Source organism: Ostrea edulis, chromosome 4, assembly GCF_947568905.1.
Source record: "Ostrea edulis chromosome 4, xbOstEdul1.1, whole genome shotgun sequence".
Taxonomy (NCBI): domain Eukaryota; kingdom Metazoa; phylum Mollusca; class Bivalvia; order Ostreida; family Ostreidae; genus Ostrea; species Ostrea edulis.
The window spans coordinates 5,582,514-5,603,994 of record NC_079167.1 but is presented as its reverse complement, the minus strand read 5'-3'; the positions used below and the strand labels follow the sequence as shown (position 1 = coordinate 5,603,994).

At 34.8% G+C, this 21,481-nt stretch overlaps 1 protein-coding gene across 2 annotated transcripts in view; it reads left to right on the top strand.

The window, feature by feature from the left end:
- The window catches only part of LOC125668853 (sushi, von Willebrand factor type A, EGF and pentraxin domain-containing protein 1-like), a 337,072-nt gene that overhangs the window by 160,983 nt on the left and 154,608 nt on the right, over nt 1–21,481 (top strand). For both annotated transcript variants that reach the window (XM_056161741.1, XM_056161742.1), the window contains exons 32-35: nt 2,711–2,824; nt 13,465–13,701; nt 16,612–16,753; nt 20,632–20,765. In XM_056161741.1, coding sequence (XP_056017716.1) covers nt 2,711–2,824; nt 13,465–13,701; nt 16,612–16,753; nt 20,632–20,765 — 627 coding nt within the window. The remainder of the gene's footprint in view (nt 1–2,710; nt 2,825–13,464; nt 13,702–16,611; nt 16,754–20,631; nt 20,766–21,481) is intronic.

Sequence of the window (21,481 nt, the reverse complement as noted above, 5' to 3'; positions counted from 1 at the left end):
CTTGTAAAATTGATGATCCCAGAGTTTTGCATGTGACTATATAGGGAAAATCTTTTAATAATCTTCTTCTCAAAAACCACCTGGCTATAAAAGTAAAGATTTAAGTGAAAGCTTCTTGATAGAGAGTAGATTCAAATTTGTTCAGATCATAACCCCAGAGGGTAGGGTGGGGCCACATTAGGGGATCAAAGTTTTACATGTTGATATATAGGAATAGCTTCTTCTCCAGAACCATTGGGCCAATTTAAATCAACCTTGATACAAATCATCTTTAGGTGAAGGGGATTCATGTTTGTTCAAATGAAGGGCCATGTCCCCTTCAAAGGGGAGATAATCACAAAAATGCAAAAACAGGATGTGGTAATTTAAAAATCTTCTCAAGACCCACAGGGGCAGAAAAAAAATGAAATTTACATGAAAGCTTCCTGACAAAGTGGAGATTAAAGTTTGTAAAACTCATGACCCCTGAGGTTGGGTGGGCCACAATAGGGGATCAAAGTTTTACATGTGAAGGAAACCAAACTAAATGGCATAAAGCATCCATAGATGAAATTTGTTACTGTGAAAGGTCATACCTGTCTAAGGGCATTATGATATTTGATGAATTTGTATTCAAGTTTAATAATTAAGTTTGATAATCAATGAATTTTTAGTCATTACCTTTGAAAAGTGTATTCGGAACCAAGCTGCTTGTATAATGATAGTTTTGTTCAAGCTTGTTTATTGCTAGGAACTGGCTGTTCAGGTGAGTGATGTGGCCCATGGGCCTCTTGTTGTATTTACATTTTCATGTATTTTTTAAGAATATAAACTAGATATAAGTACTAAAATACCATATGGTTTACCCAATCATTACGTTAAATGGAACAGCCAATGCATCTTTGACCTTGATGATCGCTCCATATTTGGTAATTATTACGCAGACAGGTAGTGCTAAAAAACTGGATCGAACTAGTTTGCAACAAACATACATTTTTGCAGATGGAAGCAATGTCAATTTCAAAAGAAATATAATAGAAAAGTTAATTTAAATTTAAACAATATTTTATTATGTATGAAACATAAATGGATTAGGCAGCAGGCTTGCAGCCTATATAAGCCTTCTCCAATAGAAAAGTTTCAGTGAATGTAAATATTATACAGTAAAATCTTTTTCAAACTGCACAAATCTACAAAAATACACACTCATATACCCTGAAGACACTTTCACTGACTCAACTCAAAATTTAAAATAAAGGATACTTTTAAAACTGAGGTGCAAATGAGAACACCAAGCAATGTGGTAAAAAATGATATTCTGGTGTTATAAAGAATTCATACTTTTCATGGTTGGTCTCTTTTTCTTAGCTCATCGGGATGAATGTCTGGAGAGCTATTGTCATGACCCTGGTGTCAACATTTGCGTCACACTTAAAGGGGAAAACTTTAACCTTGGCTATATCTTTTCAACCAAGGAAGATAGGGCTTTCATATTTCACTTAAAGATTTCTCATGACCAGCCTTTCCTTTGGTACCGATATATTTGACCTTGGACTTGGACTTTTCAAAAACTTTAACCTTGGCTTTATTTTTTGAACCCAGTGAGATAAGGCTTTGATATTGCCTCATGATCAGGCCTTTCATTTGGTACCAAGACTTGTGACCTAGTGACCTTAACCTTGGACTTTGGTTTACTTTTCAAAAACTTTAACCTTGATTGTACATTTTGAACCAAGAGGGATAGGGCTAAGATATTTTACATATAGATTCTTCATGATCAGTCCTTTCATTTGGTACTAAAACTCTTGACCTTGGACTTTGACCTACTTTTCAACAAGTTTAATCTTGTTTATATCTTTTGAACCAAGGAGGATAGAGTAAATAGAGTCAGGCTTACTATACCAGTACACATTAATTGTGACTTTAAAATCCCTGGTGAGTGTTGTGATAGGACAGCGTCATCACTGTCAGCACAATTATCCTGGAGAAGTCATGTCTGTTGTATTTTGGTTTACCCACTACACTTGATCTATTATTATCATGATTAATTTGTCATTTGTTTAGCTACACAATTGTCATCTCTTAATCAACCCTATCCTTTCCCTGACACTGTGTTTACTTAGTGACACTTGCCCCGAGAAAACCGTGTGCATGGGATACAGTTAATTTCATAAACAATCAAGTTGTAATAGAGTCAATAATTGTAGTCTAAATTATCTTTTAACAATCCTGTATCAAAAACGTTTTAGACGGTAGATATGAATATTTCAATATTAAATCGGGTTCGCAATTCAATTTTACCAATAAATGATAGATTTACTGTAAGTCAAGTTGTTGAGAGTTATGTAAATATTTTAGAAAATGAAACAATATAAACTTACGATAAAATAAAATCATTAGAATATGTAAATACTTGTACTTTATGCATAATCATAGAATACATATATAATATAATATGTCTAGACTTCTGTCAATGATAATAATGATAATTATCAGAGTTGTTTAAAAAATACTATACATTAAGTAGTCCAGAAAAATGCCAATCATTCTTAGGACTTGTTTATAAATTGAACATAAAGTTTTGGACCAAAATCCAACTCCTAGGCAAGTACATATGGTAATTGTTTGACATAAACCTTGTTTTTCTTTTTATAAACAAATATAATCTGTGAGAATTCCTTAAAATCATATGTTTTAATCCATGAAAACAATCTTTTACTCTTTTGAACAGGATACAGTGGTGATTCATGTGAAACTGCTCTTGAAGTTTGCCAATCCATGCCTTGTTTTAATGGAGGAACCTGTGTTCGAGATGGCAGCAGCTTTAACTGTACATGCCCTTCATGTTAGTCTTGTCTTTATTATATACTCTATTTATCTCAATTGTATTATATTTCATTTACAGAGTCATTTAATCATGTTGTTAACTTTTATTGTTGCCTTGCATACTGATCTCTATCCCTGACCTTGGCCTGTCTATTTGTCACAACTTCATTCTTAAAGATACTCGCTTAAGGTAGCTCATTACACCAAACTCTTGATGATACTGTAACTCCTATAGCTTTCAAATAATTAGCTTCAATCTTATTTTTAAAAAAAAATCAACTTAAGCCTATGAAATGCGGAAAAAATTGATAATAAAGAAAATATACAGTCAAACCTGTATTAAGAGACTGTTCAACGGAGAATGGGGAAAAAGGTTACATATGACAGGTGGTCTCTTAATTAAAGGGACTGATTCACGATTTCCCCCAAAAAAATTCTTTTTCACTTTTAACGATCAAAATCTACTGCCTAAGGTGTTTTAAAGATTTCACATAAAGATTAAGGTTATACATTATCACAGAAGATCATTGTAGAGAGTTTATTGTTTGTTTTGTAAACAAAGATTGCGGTATGTTAATGTTTACGAAATTTTCAAAAGAAATATATCGATCTAAGTTTATTATATCTTTCACATTTCAAACTTTTTGGGGGTAAAAAGTGTCTTCTAAAAGTTAAAATTTGTGACTACGCAAAATGAAGATGCTTTATTTTACAAAATCAATATTTCACTTGCTTGTTTGCATACATAAAATGACTCAAGTCTTTGTTTACATAACACAGACTCAAGGCTAAAATATTGCTTTTATTCTTCTATTCAGAAGGTCAAAAGTTTGGCTGTCAACATTAAATAAGTTATATCTTTAATGTTTAACATCAAAAATGAAAAATATTTCTATCAAAAATCCTGAACCAGTCCCTTTAATACAGTTGCTGATTTTCTGCAGTGAATGCATTTAGCAAATAATATACAAATATAGTCTGTACAGTAGACAAAATGACTACCTGTATTTGTTTGCAAACTACGAAAAAGAGTTATCTCTCCTGAAACCACTTTGATGCATTCAATAATTGCGCTGAAGTGATTAGTTCTCATGATACTTTAACCAGTTCATCTTCAATTTGACTTTGAAGTGTCCAGAACATATGTCAATCACACAGTGACTAAAATCCAGTAAAATAAAAATTTCCGTGCCTTCAACATTAGAATTACCTGATAAAAAAAATTACATCAGGAATGAGGAAGCTGCTCTTGTTCAGTGTTGAAATGAGAGGAACGATGCTGTATTAGAGGGCAATCCTGATAATTCTCAGTGTTCTACGCCAAAGGAAAAAAACCACGGTAGTTATACATGTAACCTGACACAGTGGGCAAAAATTGCTGTAGATAACGCCGTTGCCAAAGCAGCTCGACAATTAATAAAAGATTTGGGATGAAATATTGCTGAGTTTACAGTTTATAGCATCAGAGACCAGTACAACAGAATGAAAAGCAACTCGGGTTAGATAATTCAAAATTTGATATCTTTGAATTATTTTAAGGGGGCTCATATTTACACTAGAATTTTATTTAATGGCTCATTAGAACACCTGATGAAGCATGATTTCACCATCAAAAAAGTAATACAAGGTATCAATTATTATACCCCCCGCAACAAAGTTGTGAAGGTATCAATTATTATACCCCCCGCAACAAAGTTGTGGGAAGGGGGGGGGGGGGTATATTGGAATCGGGTTGTCCGTCCGTCTGTAGATGCAATGGTTTCCGGACTCTAAAGCATTATCTTCTCCACCTACAGTCACCATATCATACATATGGACTACCCATAGGACGAAGATGTTCCCTATCAAATTTGGGGTCAAAGGTCAAGTGCACTGGATATTGAAGTAGGAACATGATTTCTGGGCTTTAAAGCATTACCCTTTGCACCTACAGGTGACATATCATACATATGGACTACCCATGGGATGAAAATATTCCCTATTGAATTTGGCGTCAAAGGCCAAGCACACTGGACATCGAAGTAGCAATATGGTTTCCTGGCTCTAAAGTGTTATCCTTTACAGGGATTTTCCACCCTGTTGTAGGGGGCCGAAATTCGGCCCCATTCCCAATGCAAAATAGTAGTATTTTTTCCCAATTTGTCTACAAAATTTCCCAATTCAAGTCAAATAAAAAATTGTCTTGTTTTGCAATATTGTCATGGGGAAAGTGGAATGATTCAATATAATTCAGCAGCACTACCATCATAGTTCATTTTATAAAACACTCCAGAAATATCGGCAACTGTTCGATAAATCCGAATTTCCTCCATTTTTTTCTTTGATTAATACGTGCTATATTGTTGCTTCACTTATTGTACCCACTTCCTTAACCTATCTGAGAGTTATTAGGTAAATATCATATATATTTAGAATGTATTTTCAGTGTACTTAGTGTGAAAATAATTGTTTTTAATCTTTGAAGCAGCACACTTCATTTGGAGAGTCTAATCACCAGAAATTGTGATATTGTATATGCTGCATTGTATATTACAACTGTATTTTAAACGAACTTGGCATTAATTCCACTTTTGGTAATCATACTTATACTCCAACTGCCCTTTCAAAAGACGAAATTCTTCAAAACCATGCTTCAGTTTTAGACACATTTAATATTCCAGTCAATGGGTCGAATGAATATGAGTTACCGTACCTATACTGGATTCCTAAACTACATAAAAACCCTTACAAACAAAGATACATTGCTGGATCCAGTAAGTGCTCTACCAAGCCCCTATCTTTGCTCCTCACGAAAATGTTAACAGCTGTGAAGGAGAAACTTCAAACTTACTGTGCGACTACATATGCCAGAAGTGGTGTTAATCAAATGTGGATTCTAAAAAATTCTAAAGAACTTTTAGTAAACTTGAAATCACAGATTTTTTCCCAAATCAATAGCATTAAAACCTATGACTTTTCAACACTATACACGACCATTCCTCACGATAAATTAAAGACTAGACTTTTTGACATCATAGACAGTTGCTTCTTCAACAAAAACGGAAAACGGAAATATTCATATCTAGTGATCAGTCATTCAAAAACTTACTTTGTTAAACACCACTCTCATTCCACGCACAAGTACTCTGAAGTTGAAATAAAAAATATGCTAGAGTTCCTCATTGACAATATCTTCGTGGTCTTTGGTGATCAGATCTTCCAACAGTCTGTTGGAATTCCCATGGGCACGAATTGTGCTCCTTTGTTAGCTGACCTGTTTTTATATTCATATGAAGGAGAATTTATTCAAAAACTTCTACGTGAGAAGAAAAAATCTCTCGCTGTGACCTTCAATTCGACTTTTAGATATATCGATGACGTTTTGTCTATTAACAATGATAGCTTTCATTCATATGTCGATTTGATATATCCCTGTGAGCTGGAAATAAAGGACACCACAGAGTCGTCCACTTCTGCTTCATACTTAGATATTTTATTGAAAGTAGATATTAACGGCAAACTAACAACTCAACTGTATGACAAACGGGATGATTTCAGCTTCTCCATCGTCAACTTCCCACATTTATGTAGCAATATTCCATTATCACCTGCATATGGTGTTTATATATCTCAACTGATTCGATATGCAAGAGCTTGTTCTGGATATAGTCAGTTTTTAAATCGAGGTAAGCTACTGACAAACAAGTTGATGGTACAGGGATTTCAACAGTTTCGATTGAAGTCAGCATTTCGCAAATTCTATGGTCGTTATAACGATCTAGTTCGTCAATACAACCTCGCATTGGGTCAAATGCTGTCTGACGTGTTTCATACCGATTGTTAAGCCGTTCTTGGCACACTGATTTTGACTGCGGATAACTCCGTTTACCTGATCAGGATATGGGGCTCACGGCGGGTGTGATCGGTCAACAGGGGATGCTTACTCCTCCTAGGCAGCTGATCCCACCTCTGGTGTGTCCAGGGGTCCGTGTTTGCCCAACTATTTATTTTGTATTGCTTGTAGGAGTTATGAGATTGATCACTGTTCGTTATCTTCACCTTGCATTAGTTCAAATTTAGCTTACTTTTATCATTAATATTAACATATGTACATTTAGAGATATATTTACTTTACAAAATTATTTTATTTGATATGAAAATATAACTTTCCATGCCTGGTGCTTTTCCTACTGATTGAACAAGTATATTGGCATAGATAGTATCACAGAGAGTTTCATGATGAACTAGATCATGATTTGAAAAATAATTTATGCATGGTTAGGCTGTTTATGTCAAATTTCAAAGCAATACAATATGTAATTAAAACTCCATGATTAAATCTAAATTTAATTCAAATGTAATTGAAAAAAAATTCATCTAGTATTCAAAAGTATAAATACACAATATTATTTCTAGCCATGAATTGCAAGTAAAATGGGGAAAATGCTGTCTATTTTCTCTTCCTGACATTTTTTGAAGAACGATCTGAGAACTAGAAGCTAGGGTCACTTGGAAATTTGAAAGCTGGTGTTCCGTCAGTCCATTCATCTTTAAAAAATAGGTTTAAGTGTCATTTAACCCTGATTGCAATGAAAAACAGAATGTTATGATAAGAAAAACTTCTATGAATGAAAAGAAAATGTTCATCTTTTTATTGAAAAAAAAAGCGTATTTTAAGAAATATGTTGTAAAACTGTGAATTTCTAAAATTCCCAATTTGGACAAAATGGCGTTAAAATTCCCAATTCTAAAGGCCCAGGCCCCATTCCCAAAATGGTGTGGAAAATCCCTGCCTTTCCACCTACAGTCACCATATCATACATATGGAATACTCTTGGGACGAAGATGTTCCCTATTGAATTTATCTTTTATCCATTTCTCCCTAGAGAAGAGACTACCCAAGGTTTTGTCATACCCTTTCTTTTTTACACTCAGGAAAGAGGTAATTTATAATTATACCTATCAACAACACCCTTTGGGAGATTGGGGTAAGCAGGGGTATTCTTAGTGAGCATTGCTCACAGTTCCTCTTGTTTTATATGATTTTTTAGCTCACTTGAGCTGAAGTGTGCTTTTCTGGTCGTCTTTTGTTTGTCTGTGTAAACTTTTCATACTTTCGACTTCTTCTCCAGGGACCACTGGACCAATTTCAACCAAACTTGGTACAAATCATCCTTGGATGAAGGGGATTTAAGTTTGTTTCTTCTAAAATAGATTTCTCCGATATATCTTTTTATGCCCCCCCCCCTCCCCTTCAAAGAAGAAGGGCATATTGCTTTACCATTCACTTCATTGTAATGATATTTCTTATGTGGGTTGGTTATGAGTAGAAGATGACCCCTACGCGGGTATGTTAAGGCAGGTCATGCTTCATTTATGCACGTAAACTGCATAATTTTTAAAATATGTCTTACATAGAGAGAGGGAGCTACTAACTCTTAAAAACTATTTTGGTTGTTTACATGAAAACATTTTATATCATAACAACATGACAAACATGCGCTTCCGTATGACGTCATTGCATGACTGTTATAAATAGATCATGGAGGTACCTTAATAGAAAATGTAAAAGTAACACATTATCCCAAGATTCAAATATTGGTCTAACTGGCGATAATGACGGTAAAATACGCATAGTATATCAGAATTATTGATAGAATCCTACCACTTTCAATAAGAAATAATTATTGAACATTTAAACACGAAACCATCTAGCTCATGTTTTACATTTTGCATGATGCTATGTAGTTTTCTTTAAAAGTTTTCTTAACAGGGGATTCTATCAGTAATTGCCGTGTATATTAGTTTATGACATTTCAAATGGTGTATAGAAAATCTCTAAAAGTAAGCGGGCTAATGTGCTACTTTTGCAGTTTTATTTCAGTCTGTGACAGAGGAAAATCGGATCGACATGCTAAATGGAATGTTTTCTCCGTTAAACAAAGTTGTCAATGAATGATATCAACATACCTTCTTAATATCAATAAATTCTCAGCGTTTCACATATATATTCCATATAGTCCATGTCATATATTTCAAATACTCTACATTTTGTCGATATTTGCATGGCACACATAAACAAATTCCTTGCATGTGTCAACGTCACTCGATGTATAGTCATGACGTCATCAGTTTACTTTCATATCGATCAGACAGAAATTACACAACAGCAGTATAGCATTTCGAATTTCTTTGGATCTTGGTAGCTGCATGGTTTATTTTATGCATAAATAAAACTTAAATAAAAAATAAAATCGGAATTTAATATATACTTAGTGATATACTTATTTCAATTATGACGTCACATTGTTTCGAGGATTTTATCCCAGTAAAAAATTTCATAACCTGCCTTAACGTACCCGCGTATTGATTTTAAGGTCCAAAGGTTAAGGGTCAATCTACTCTGGTCATAGGAAGATGGTGTCCGCTCAATATCTTGAGAACCCTTTCCTTGATAGACATTAAACTTAATACTCTGATACATTGTGAAGAGTAGATGACCCCCATAGATTTTAAGGTCACATGGCCAAAGGTCAAGGGTCAAACTGGACATAGGAATATACTATTATGACCCTTTTGAACTTAGAATTTCGAGCCTGTCTGTCCTGTTCTTGTCAGCGCAACTCCTCTGAGACCACTCAACAAAATTTTATGAAACTTTGTAGCTGACAAGGACACACTGTGTAGATGTGCATTTTCCCAGAAAACTCTGATTCAGTACTTTTTCTGGGAGTTATACCCCTATTGAACTTAGAATTTCGACCCCGTCTGTCCTGTTCTTGCAGTAATGCATAGCATTAACATTCATTATGTGAGGCATTGTCAAGCAATGTTGGAGCATGGAGTATGTGAGCTTGCTCACTTATGCTTATTCTTTCAGTATTATTATTATTCTCCCCAGTTTTTGTGAGCTCGATTTCTCAGAATTGCCTGGATAGATTTAATAATTTTTGGCATGTTTATAGGTCTATGAAGTCAATCTGTTAGAGATGCAGGGTGTCAAGTCCCTATTTATTCCTATATTTTCCTATAAACTTGAAGGTTCCTATATCTCCCCTATAAGTCATTAAAATCCCTATAAAGCCCTAAATATCCCAAAACAATGACAGTCCTGTTTTCAAAAATGATAAAAGAAGAAGAAAAAAAAACAACAACAAAAGATCCAGGAGCTAAACTGGAAAACTGTCCATACTGAAAGGATATTGTCTTTGTTTATGTTTAATATTATTTCTTCTCCAGTATTTAAGATACTATGCTTGCTGGATTTTTATGCAGAAACAACAAACTTTCATACAAATTCTGGGAAAAAAAACTATTTATTCATATAAACCAGCTGTAAAAATTCCTGTATTTGCCCTATAAACTGCAAAAAGATTTCCTATAATCCTATATTTTTTAGACCAAAAGTGGCTTGACACCCTGGAGATAGCTAAATAGATTTTGCTAATTTTTGGCATGATAAAAATTTTATATATGAAGTTTGATATATAAAATGCCGGTTTGTGAAAAATTCACTTCAGGTACGGGGATATTCTTGATTTTTGTTTTTAACGATTTTTGTCTGGGGTAAACTCCAAAACGACTAAAGATATTCACTTAAAACTTTCAGGGATAATAGATCTCATTGAAACTTATACCAGTTTATTAAGTCTCTTTCAAGGTGTCAAAAAATGTTGATCCCACAGGAAGGAAGTCGAAATATCAACTTCCGGTTATTTCCAAAAAGCTTTCTATTTTCACCATATTTAGTTTGCGAAATTTCTTAGAAATGGCTGGATAGATTTTGTTAATTTTTGGTTTGATTAAAATAAATAAAATTCTATATATAAAGTTTAATTAAAATGCCGGTTTTTGAAAAATTCACTTCCGTTACAGAAATATCGTTGACTTTCTTTTTTGAAAATCGACTTTTGTCTTGGGGTAATCTCCCCAAAAAACTAAAGATATTCACTTTTTTGAGTCGGCTCGCGAAGCGAGATGCTCCTTGCTGTCAACGGCGTGCGGATTTATCGCGGCTCACAAACTTTGTGTTTATTCTTACACCAACAGCAAATGAATCCCGCGCACAAAGATCTTCAAAAAAATTCCATTTGATTTTTTGAACACAGCTTCATAAAGTTTTGAAGACATATCATACATGTATGTAGACATTCTTATAACAATGTAATTTTAATGAGTCCTCTCAATACATTTAAAGAAACTAAACATATTGCGCATGAATACATGATGAAGCAAATTAAATCAATAAGTGTCATAGGTAATTGTACTTGCGACGTACGTGTGTATATATATATCAACTACAAAAATAGATTTGTAAACATGAAACAAAAAACTTGTAAGTAAATATTTTATAGTAAAGAATTTTTACCCAGGGTACATTTTAGCTGCATCCATCACAATATTTTTAGCTCACCTGAGCTGAAAGCTCAAGTGAGCTTTTCTGATAGCCTGTTATCCGTCTGTCTGTAAACTTTTTACATTTTCGACTTCTCCTCCAGAAACACTGGGCCAATCATAACCAAATTTGGCCAAAAGCATCCTTGGGTAAAGGGCTTTCAAGTTTGTTCAAATGAAGGGCCATGCCTCCTTCAAAGGGGAGATAATCACAAAAATAGGGTGGCGTCATTTAAAAATCTTTTTCTCAAGAACCACTAGACCAGAAGATCTGAAATGTACATGAAAGCTTCCTTACATAATGCAGATAATGTGGGATTCCTGTTTGTTAAAATCATGACCCCTGGGGGTATGATGGGGCCACAATAGGGAATCAAACTTTTACATACACATAAATAGGAAAAATCTTTTAAAAGTCTTCTTCTCAAGAACCACTGAGCCAGAAAAGCTGAGATTTACCTGAAAGCTTCCTGACACAGTGCAGATTCAAGTTTGTTAAAGTCATGGCCCCTGGGGCCACAATGGGGGATCAAAGCTTCATATACAAATATATATGGTAAAATCTTTAAAAATCTTCTTCTCAAGAACCACTGAGTCAGAAAAGCTGATATTTACATGAAAGCTTCCTGACATAATGAAAATTCATGTTCTTTACAAAATGAAATCAAATAAATCCCCAGGATCTAATGGTTTTTCTGCTGAATTCTTCAAAATGTTTTGGAAGTATATTGGTCTTTTTGTAGTTAGTTCTATTAATTATGAGTACAAAAATAACAGTCATTCTATTACACAAAGACATGGTATTGTTACATTGTTACCAAAAGGTGACAAGCCGAAACAATATTTGAAGAATTGGAGACCAATTACTTTGTTAAATACTGTATATAAAATTGCATCGGGCTGTATTGCAAATACATGTAGAATGAAAAGATACTTAGACAAAATAATTAATCAAGATCAAACACGTTTCATCCCCAGCAGATATATTGGAGAAAATATAAGGCTTATTTATGATATAATGCACTACACTGAAGAAGAAAATATACCTGGATTATTACTACTTATTGATTTTGAAAAAGCCTTTGATACTCTTTCATGGACAAAAAGCGCTAAAACTTTTTAATTTTGGCCCTTCGATTAGGAATTGGATATCGATTTTTAATACAGACATTACATATGCAATCAATCAAGGTGGTTATCTCTCTGATAGAATCATTATTCAGAGAGGTTGCAGACAAGGGGATCCATTATCACCATACATATTTTGATATGTGCGTTAATATTAGCAATCCAAATTAGAATAAATAAAAATATCAAAGGCATTACTGTAAATAATGTAGAAAAAAATATCTCACAATTAGCTGATGATACCTCACTTACCCTTGATGGCAGTGAAGAATCTCTCGCAGAAACTTTTAAAACTTTAGATTATTTTTCAGAAATATCTGGACTTAGGTTCCAAAAAATATAGTAATGAAACTTTGCTGCCAAATTACAGGCTTAGGTGGGGTACCACCAGATTTACTTTGTTAGGAATACATATTGACATGGAATTAGATAAGGTACCACAATTAAACTATGAACCAAAATTACTGTAGATTAAGGTAGCTCCATCCTCATGCAAGGTGAAGATAACGAACAGTGATCAATCTCATAACTCCTACAAGCAATACAAAATAGATAGTTGGGCAAACACGGACCCCTGGACACACCAGAGGTGGGATCAGGTGCCTAGGAGGAGTAAGCATCCCCTGTTGACCGGTCACACCCGCCGTGAGCCCCATATCCTGATCAGGTAAACGGAGTTATCCGCAGTCAAATCAGTGTGCCAAGAACGGCTTAACAATCGGTATGAAACACGTCAGACAGCATTTGACCCAATGCGAGGTTGTATTGACGAACTAGATCGTTATAACGACCATAGAATTTGCGAAATGCTGACTTCAATCGAGACTGTTGAAATCCCTGTACCATCAACTTGTTTGACTTTACTGCAGGTGGGGGCATTAATGTTGTTTCTAATTTATTTTTTTACTCAACCAATCAGAATGCTCGGAATTATACAGTCATGTTATAATCAGAATTGCACTAGCTGTCTATATCAACAGATAGCACTAAAAGCTTATTTTCTTCAGTTTTCCACCAGCTATGGTTGGTGTGTTGTTATTTGTTAATATTTCATAAATCTATGTTTTCAGCACATGTCTGTAGTTTAATTCAAAGAAATCATTCGAACAAAATCAGTTATACCATAATGACAATCCCTTTATTTTCTGATTTTAATAGTGAAAAGTTGCATACTGCAGGAACGGAGTGGTAGTTTTGTTGTTGATGATGCTGATTATGAAAGAGCACAAAAGAAGTCCCTCGCTCTCTGTAAAGAAGAATGTCTACAAGAGGAGAAATGCAAAGCTATATACCACCTGAATAGCTTTTGCTTCATTATATACAAGGATCTTTCTCCAAAAGTCTACGTCTCTGGAGGTTCTCGATACTTTGACAAAATATGTAATCACACATATTGTAAGTACACAAAGGTGTTCTATGAGCACACAATAATTATGTCTCCCCGTCAAAGGGGCGACATATTGTTTTTGTCAGTTTTGTTCTTCTTTTTATTGTTACTAATATTCTTCAAACCAAATTTTGTTCAGGTTGTAACTTGAGAAACCCTTCGACATTAACACTTTTGGAACATGAAGTAGTGTTATAGGAGGGTGCATGACTTAAAATTTGTTTACCTTTACCCATTTATAATGTCATGGTCAATCTTTTTACATTAGAATATGGTTCAGACCTTAACTTGAGAATCCTTTGACCTCAAGATAAGTTAATTAAGGTGATATTATAGTAATACCGAAACAGGTCATAACTTGATAACCATTTGACACCAAGACTTCAAAATTTTAACATGAAAAGATGGTATTAGGGAGGGTTGCATGGCACCAAAATGTTTTACCTTAACCAATTTATAAAGGTAGTATCAAGAAGGGGTGCATAACACCAAGATTTTTCACCTTGACCAATTTATAAAGTCAAGGTCAATCTTTTGCATCAGTATCTGGTCCAGACCATAACTTGAGAAACTTTTGACATAAGGACTTCAAAATTTGAGTGTGAAAAGATGGTATTAGGGAGGATTGAATGGCACCAAGGTATATGAGCTTGGTCAATCTACAAAGTCAAGGTCAATATTTTACATTGGAATTTGGTTCAGGCCATAACTTGAGAATTTAACAATTTGACATTAAGACTTCAATCTTTGAAATTGAAAGAGAACATTAAAGGACGAGGTTTTCAACCGGTCGGTTTTCCTCAGGTAAGTTAAGTGTGGGGCGGAGCTAATTTAAGGCAGGTGTGAAGACCCGAGCCCGAGCAAATCCTGCTAGCTTGTATATACCGCCCCAAATACAGAGGATATTATCTGTGTTACCTGCATTACCTGTACGTTTTTGTAAGAATGAAAAATTCATGGTAACCATTTTTCTTGTGCAGGTTAATCGAAATGTTGATAATTAAATATAATGAATCAAACATGTAAAAAAAAATAAAGCTCGATAAATCTATCTTAAGTTATATAAATGAGAACGTTAGCCATTGAAAACTTGGGTAGATTATTTTTTAATGTAAAACTGTGATCCCCTATTGTGGCCCCATCCTACCCCCGGGGGTCATGATTTTAACAAACCTGAATCTGCACCATGTCATGAAGCTTTTATGTAAATTTCAGATCTTCTGGCCCTGTAGTTCTTGAGAAGATTTCTAGGCCACCTTGGTAAACTCAGGTGCCCCTTTGCAATTGGTCTGCATCTTCTGTTAACAACTTCTTCCCAGTAACTACTAATCGAGAAATGAACACTTTCTAGCTCACCTGAACTGAAAGCTCGAGTAATATTTTCTGATTGCCTGTTGTCTGTTTGTCTGTCTGTAAACTTTTTACATTTTCAACTTCTTCTCCAGAACCACTGGGCCAATTTCAACCAAACTTGACCAAAATCATCTTTGGGTGAAGGGCTTTCAAGTAAGTTCAAATGAAGGGGCATGCCCCCTTCAAAGGGGAGATAATTACAAAAATGCAAAATTAGGGTAGGGTCATTTAAAAATATTCTTCTTAAGAACCCCTGGACCAGAGAAGCTGAGATTTACATAAAAGCTTTCTGACATAGTGCAGATTCAAGTTTGTTAAAATCATGGCCCCCAGGGATAGGATGGGGCCACAATAGGGGATCAAAGTTTTTACATGCAAATATATAGGGAAAATCTTTAAAAATCTTTTTCTTAAGAACCACTAGGCCAGGAAAGTTGAAATGTACATAAAAGCTTTCTGACATAGTGGAGATTCAAGTTTGTTAGAGTCATGACCCCCGCGAGTAAGATGAGGCAGCAATAGGGGATCAAAGTTTTACATACAAATATATAGAAAAAAATCTTTAAAGATTTTCTCCCTAAGAACCATTGGGCCAAAGAAGTTTACATTTGCACAAAATCTTCCTGACATAGTGCAGATTGAAGTTTGTATAAAAGTTTGTATTACCCCGGGGGTAAGATGGGGCCACGTAAGGGGATAAAAAATTTACTTACAAATATATAGGGAAAATCATGAAAAATCTTCTGATGAAAAATCACTGGCCAGAAAAGTTTACATTTACATGAAACCTTCATGACATAGTGCAGAATTCAATTTTGTAAAAATCATGGCCCCTGGGCCACAATAGGGATCAAAGTTTTACATGTGAATATATAGGATAAATTTTTCAAATTGAGCCAAGGTGACTCAGGTGAGCAATGTGGCTCATGGGCCTCTTGTTTCTTAATCAAGCCTTCTACCACAAAATATAGTCCCTATAAAACCCTTTCAAAATTTGAATTTACACATGGAGGTTGTCGTCGTGAAGGGCGGATGCCTTTGCCGAAGAGGTGCCAAAAAATCAGAGAAGATCAATGCTAAGCTTCGGAACGAAGCTGTCCTGATTGTAGGAAGTGTAGCGAACAGTTTGTATTAAGGAATTTCTACTGCTTGGCTAGAGAGCCACATGTAGCACTGGTATTAAACTGATGATAGTAACGATCGTTACTATCATCCCAAGATGGCGGAAGGAAATTTCGGAAAGACAACATTTACTTATTACATCTATTTGTATTGTTTATTTGCAAATGATATGTAGGTAAGAAATATCATACACTAGCAACAATTACGACCAGGTGTTATTTTATCTTTTATACGGCTCATATGAACAGAAAATTCGTCGTTGAAAAAACAGCGAGGATGATAGTAACGGAAATGAATGATGATAGTAACGTAAAACTTGGTAGTGACATAGTATATGCCCACTAGTTGTTTGATAGCAATAACCATTGCATCACTAGGACATAATTCATTACTTTTTGTGACTATTTGTACACTAAGTTTTATTTATCCATGAATATTTGCAGTGTTTAGTGGTAAGCAGTGTGAGACTGACTTGAATGATCAGTGTAAACCAGACAGTTGCAGATCACATGGGATGTGTCAAGACAAAGCAGATGGTCAACTTGTCTGCCTGTGTCCTATTGTTGGGGAATATTCCCAACCAAGGTAGTAAAATTTAGATGCATAGCTGCAGAAATTCAAATTGTAACTGATTGTATATATTGTGAATAGTGTGCTGTGTGAAACAGAGAGAAATTCGCTAGACATGGATATACCCATTTTTGAAATTTCATACTTTGTAAATTTACCTTGAAAAAAATGTAGACAGAAGAAAATTCTGCTGATTTTATGGTAAAGGTTCAAGGTCAAACTTGATGGCTATAAAATATCAAAATTGTCTCTTCCAACTTTGACTAGAATTCTTTTAACAGATGATGAATTTTAAAGAAAGAGTAGGAGCAGTAGCCAAATGTCAAAACCACCATATAAAGAGAAATTTTAACTTTAGACATAGAAAACAGCCTGTTGGTATTGATAATTAAAGGTCCATGTCTTGAAAGTCAAAGTCAAATGGAATAAAATGTGAAAAGAATGAATATTTAAGCTGTATATACAGTCAGACCTTGTTATCTCAGAACTCATTGGGACAGAGAAAAACTTTGAGATATCCGAGGTTTCAAGATATTTGGGGTAAACTACTTAAAGAATAAGTGGTTGGGACTTCAAAATCACTTTGACATATCCATGGTATTTGAGGTATCAGTGTTCGAGATACTGAAGTTCAACTGTAGCTGCAGAGGTGTAGCTCTCTGAGAAATCTGATCTGTTCCAATATTTTCGCAGAGGGCTACAGATCTGCAGCTAAGCTGTATATTGTAGTCAATGGAGATATCCTCATAAGCTAGATAGACATTTACAATTTAAAGACCCAATTTTAAGTCAACACCCCCAAATTATAAGTTGCCTGTCAATCAAACATTTAACAATAGATCTCGGGTGGAGTGACATCTGCAGACACTGTGGTCTGGGGCTACCCCAGAGAGATGTTTTGATAGCAATAACAGTCAATTAGTACTGGCATTCTTTAGATCTTGAGGAAGCCCAGTATACCTGAGTTGTGATAGCATTGACCTGTCCACAACTGCTATTTTCTTCTAATTCAATTGTTTTTAAAAAGACCCCTGAACAATGCAATTTCAATATAATTGTAATTTTGCCCCCTTTTATATGCATGTATTATAAATTACACAATCAGAAATCAAACAATAATTTGCACAATAATTTCTAAAACTTGCAACTTATTGAAATAATTTATGTCATCAATTTATGACACCTCTATATTTATAACAGAAATTATTCATTGAGTCAATGACTGAGAGAGAGAGAGAGAGAGAGAGAGAGAGAGAGAGAGAGAGAGTGTGTGTGTGAGAGAGAGAAAGAGGTGGATGTAGAATATGTGTCAGCTACCCTTTGAAATACAACAATTATTCAAACACTGTGACCACAGGAACTCTGCAGAGGTACCTGAGACAGGTCCTGTGTATATCAAAACTATATAAAAAAAGAAAGCAGGGACATGTAGATTTCTACCATGTTCTGTCTGGATCACCTCTGTCTCTGTGTATTTCTTTGAGTGCCATGGGATATAACAATTAACACCTTGGTAGACCCTGGCCACTCCAGGCAAATAACATCTGTTTAGATTAGGCTCCGCCTACATTTTCACCAACCATACGGTCATGAGATGGGTGTTTAAGCAACATGCTTTTATTTTCTGTTTTAGCAGGGACCTCCGTGGCTGAGCGGTTAGAGCATCTCGCTCAAAATCACATGGCCTCTCACCTCTGGTCGACACGGGTTCGAATCCTGCTCGCGCCCATAAGTGAGAAAGTTTCCCAGTTTATTTGCGGAAGGTCGTTGGTCTCTTCCCAGGTACATTGTATCTGGGTTTCTCTTCCACCAATAAATACTGGGTGCCACCAGATAACTGAAAAATTGTTGATTGTATCTTGCTTAATGTCTCGCTCGAGAATTTTTTCACTAATATGGAGACGTCACCAAGACCGGTGAAGGGTTTCAAATTTAGGCCTATGCTCGGCGCTAATGGCCATTGAGCAGTGAGGGTTCTTTAATGTGCCACACCTACTGTGACACGGGTCGTCCTTTTTTAAAGGGACTGGTTCACGATTTTTTATAGAAATATTTTTCATTTTTGATGTTAAACATTAGAAATATAACTCATTTAATGTTGACAGCCAAAATTTTGACCTTCTGAATGCATGAATGAAAGCAATATTTTAGCCTTAAATATGTGTTATGTAAACAAAGACTCGAGTCTTTTTATGTAAACAAACAAACAAGTGAAATATTGATTTTGTAATATAATGCATCTTAATTTTGCATAGTCACAAATTTTAACTTTTAGATGACACTTTTCACCCCAAAAATGCTTGAAACATGAAAGATATAATAATACTTAGATCGATATCCATTTCTTTTGAAAATTCCGTAAACAATAACATATCGCAATCTTTGTTTACAAAACAAATAATAAACTCTCTAAAATGAGCTTCTGTGATGATGTATAACCTTAATTTTCATGTGAAATCTTTCAAACATATTAGACAGTAGATTCTGATCATTAAAAGTGAAAAACAAAATTTTGGGTAAAATCGTGAATCAGTCCCTAAGACCCGTGACATTCACACCTGATGCCGAGCACTTGGCGATGGAACTGTCACTACCTGTATTAACAACTTAGGCTGCCGGGATTCGAACCCCGGCCTTCCGCATGCGGGACGAACGCTCCAACTTCTCAGCCGCGGCGGAGAAAAAAAGAAAAATTGTTGAGTGTGGCGGAAAACATCAATCAATCAATTTTAGCACAAGTGAATCATGGACAAATTAAGTATATTAGGAGATATACATGCTTATTTTAAAATGGAAAGGTTTATATGTGACAAAATACTTTGATATGGATATATCTAGTAATATGTTCTTTTTATGTATTTCTTTGGAAGTGCTTTTCTTGCAAAAAGTTGAATAACCCAAAAATTCTTCCTTATAATCTCCTTCGATCACAATAATCCTATTGTAAAGAGGGGTAAAGGATCAATTCAGAGCTGACATAAACAGTGTTATCCACATTTTAGCACTGATTTTGGCATGAATTTTGGCATTGAAGTCCTTCATTGCAGGTCTATCCCTAAATGAAATTATGATATTATGATTGGTTGCAAAGAAGAACAATTTGCAATAGGATTTGTTTGGACACCCCTGTCCTGGGGTTGAAATTTACTGAAATCCTACGAAAAATTAGTTCTAATTGTAACGGGGACCATTACATATGTTCCCCAAACCTCCCCAAATTAAAAATTGATGTCATTGTAAGCCTATAGCAAAAATCATTTTATTTTAGCCTTTAATTACATGTAGTACGTTTAATATGGTCATTTCAGTACCAAGAAGTGAAGGAAAACAATACATGTGCATACACGCGCATGCGAGTATGATTCCGCACTTTTGTAGATATGATTCAACAGGCATTTGTATCATATACTCACAGTATGAATTTCATAACGTTTCCATCAATTATAAGGAAGTTATAGTGATTTTAAAATCGTCCCATAAGAATTCAGCACACGTGATGTGGCCCATGGGCCTCGTGCTTTCTGTTGATTGTCAACATTTAATTATTTCACAACGAACTGCAGAGGAGATAACTGCAGTATTACCATCTCATTGCTATATATTGAAAGTACACAATTTTATAGCAGTCAATTTTTCCTACAAGTGACTGTATGACGGTATATTTTTGTGGACTGGCCATTCTTTCTTGTAATAAATGGACAGCATTCATTATCAAATCTATGACAATTTCAGCCTGAAAGGATGGAATATTACATTGTATGAATTAAAACACATCAAATTCTTGATTATGATTCTTTGAACTTGTTTACAATCTGAATGATATCTATTACAAAATGATATTGCATCCATTCAAAGAAATTTATGTTTCCTATGCAATATCATTTCATTTATAGATGTGACTTGGTGCAGAATCTGTGTTCACCAAACCCTTGTCAGAATGGTGCTAGTTGTGTCTCCTGGGGTGCTGTCAGAAGACAGTGCATTTGTAAAGCAGGTTACTCAGGAGTGAACTGTTCAGTGAATGCAAGTAGGTCAAATAAGTACATTTAAACTTGCTTTAAGGAATTCCTACAATTAAGAGGCTGTCTGTTGAAAATCAGATTCTGCCTATAGTACAGGTGGCACATGACAGCTCAGGTGCCACTTATCTATTATGTATGTCAGTAATATTCCTGAATTTCCCTATCATAAATGTATAGTTTGTTCTACATACAGAATGGAATTTCCCCTTACGTGGATTCATTGTTACATGTACAAATTTCAGTCTTTTAACTTCTATGAATATTTAATTTTTAAAAATATTCAACCCCAGTTATGTTGGTGTACTAACCTATGCCTGATTTTCCATGGATTGCATTTCAATTTTTTAAAAACAAATATTTCTTGTATCTATTTTATACACAACATGACAGATAATATAGTTTAAAAAAAACTCTTTTTTTATCAAGAACAATCTACCAAATAGCATTACACTCATATGCAATGTCTATATACAGTTAATTCTCGAATTATCGCCACTCAATTTATCGCCAATTCCGTTATAACGCCGCGTTTTTCTAAGAACGTTTTTCCTATTACTTAAAATTCTCGTTAAAATGCCAAATTCGCTATCGCCATTTGATACTATGTTTTTATTACAAAAGTCTATTTCAAAGTGTTAATTATCTTCATAAACTGTCATCCATGGGTGCACGTGATCAGTGATGCGGAAAATTGGATGGGGCCACAATAGGGGATCAAAGT